Here is a 2,330-nt window from a genome sequence, read left to right as displayed (position 1 = left end):
TGCCCAATCAATTCATCAATTCATATCGTTATGGATGTTGCTTTTATCACAAACCACTACTTGTTGCAATATCTAACCACTGGCACACCATGTAAAGATTGTAAAACAAATTTCTTGTGACAACGCAGAAACATCTGGGACCATTTCGGATATAAACGTCTTATGATCTGAGTCTGATAGATGGAGATAGATCACTACCAGACATCCAAACCATACACAACTCACAATGTCAGATTGCAAATACAATAAATGATGCACACACAGGTTGGACTCAAACTTGTATTTCCCTTTCTTAATCTTGTCTTTGTTTTGTTCAAGTTTAGAACCTCCAATTTGTGGTGCCATTGCAACAGTACCTCTAGGTTGTTACACTGAGGCAGAAAGAAAAGATGATCCTTCATCTGAACTCTTTCCTTTGGGCAAGTACGGATAAAATAAAGTATTTGCCTAATCCCTTTTTATTTTGGGGCCCAAAAGATGGGACATAAATGAACATTTGAAGCTCATCCTTTTAGTTGGGACCCAAAAGATGGGACATAAATGAACCTTGGAATCAAAAGCATATATTTTTTTTTCAATTTTGAACTCATCTCCATCAGGAAGCTTCCCAATTCCTTCATGTGCTGGTGGGTCCATTGGGGAACAGCATTATAGAGTATATGAAAACATAAAAAAGGCTCGTTGAGGGATTGTTTTTGAAATAAAAAACCCAAGACAAATCCATGCTAAGTTTAATAATAAAGGTAAACTGTCCTTAGTGAGCTAAGTTTAAGAAAACCTTCCTTCCTCGTATGTAAAATACGAAACTAAAACTGCCACGTGGCAGACCCTGCTGCGTGTAAGGTGGGATTGAAAATGAATGGGACCTTCTTGACAGGGAAAGCCAATCACAAAAGGCTTACAGTGAGTGGAGGATCCTTGTGCTAAGACATCTATCTATCTGCAAGAGGCAACAACTAATTAAAGACAAAGATAAAAACCCTTCAACCTCACCACCACCCTTGGAAATATTCTAATTTACCAACCCAACCATTCTCCAAAAAAACAATACTTTCACATTCCAATCAAAGGTAGCCACCAAAATCTAACCATGTAAACTTCCCTATATATAATTCCCTTAGCCAACCAACCCCTAGAAGCTCTCTGATAACTTTGTTAACACCACACCACACCTTTCAACTAAAATGTATTCTGCTGCAACTTCCTTTACTTCACCACTCCACCATGACCTTCACAGCTTCCACTCAAGAAGGTTACTCCTTCACTCCCCACTCAACCAATCAGCCAAGCCCCCAGCAAGCAGCCACGATTCCACAGAAACATATCTTGGAGATGGAAATTTCGATGCAAATGTTGTCATGGTACTCTCAGTCCTACTATGTGCACTCATCTGCTCCTTAGGTTTGAACTCCATCATCAGGTGTGCACTAAGGTGTTCCAATTTCGTAGTGAGTGACTCGGTGGCAACCAGCAGCCCTCCAGCAAGAGTTGCCAACACAGGAGTGAAGAAGAAAGCCCTCAAGACTTTCCCCACAGTGAGTTACTCAGCTGAGCTGAACCTCCCAAGTTTGGACTCAGAGTGTGTCATATGTTTGTCAGAGTTCTCAAATGGTGACAAGGTGCGCATTTTGCCAAAGTGCAACCACGGGTTCCACGTACGCTGCATTGACATGTGGCTAAGCTCACACTCTTCATGCCCCAAATGCAGACAGTGCCTAATTGAGACTTGCCAAAAGATTGTTGGGTGCAGTCAGCAGCAAGCTAGCTCCTCTCAACAACCAGTGTTGCAGGTGCCAGAAACCATTCTCACCATAACGCCACTGGACCCAGAAGGTTTGGTGCGTAACTATAGGGAACCTCGCTAATTCACTATACTACTACTCTTTAGTGCTTATTATTGGCTAATGTCATAACAGTTGCAGTGGAAATGGACCCTGGTCAGCCATAATTGGTTAAGACTAGTCAGCCACCACCAACTCAATCATAATTAATGTAGTGCTTAATCATAAATGTATATAATTAATCTCCTTTCATCTCTTTCAATTTTACCCTCCCATCCCCACTTAAATGTACAAAACTAGTTCAAAGTCTAATTACCTTAATACCAAAACCAGGAGGTATAATATCATTCTTAAACTACTATTTTCTTTTATAAGCAGTCTCAGAAGTAAAACTTACTTAACCAATTTCTTAGTCATTATATTCTTTCCAAGTTTTGAAAAATATTTATTAAATTAGTCGCTGATCTTTGGTAAAATATATCAATTTAAAAGATAAATTCGTTAATTTTTAGTTGATGATTGTTTATTGGATTTTAAGTTAATTGGCTA

The 2,330-nt window shown here is 39.4% G+C and overlaps 1 protein-coding gene across 1 annotated transcript; it reads left to right on the top strand.

The window, feature by feature from the left end:
- Positions 1–1,015: 1,015 nt before the first annotated feature.
- On the top strand, positions 1,016–2,043 carry LOC137822596 (RING-H2 finger protein ATL78-like). Its single transcript, XM_068627505.1, has one exon. The coding sequence runs from the start codon at positions 1,185–1,187 to the stop codon at positions 1,863–1,865; it is 681 nt and encodes a 226-aa protein (XP_068483606.1). The 5' UTR covers positions 1,016–1,184; the 3' UTR covers positions 1,866–2,043.
- Positions 2,044–2,330: the final 287 nt, after the last annotated feature.

This window comes from Phaseolus vulgaris, chromosome 9 (genome assembly GCF_000499845.2).
Source record: "Phaseolus vulgaris cultivar G19833 chromosome 9, P. vulgaris v2.0, whole genome shotgun sequence".
NCBI lineage: Eukaryota > Viridiplantae > Streptophyta > Magnoliopsida > Fabales > Fabaceae > Phaseolus > Phaseolus vulgaris.
The sequence above is the reverse complement of the archived record's forward strand: the minus strand, read 5'-3'. Positions and strand labels throughout refer to the sequence as shown.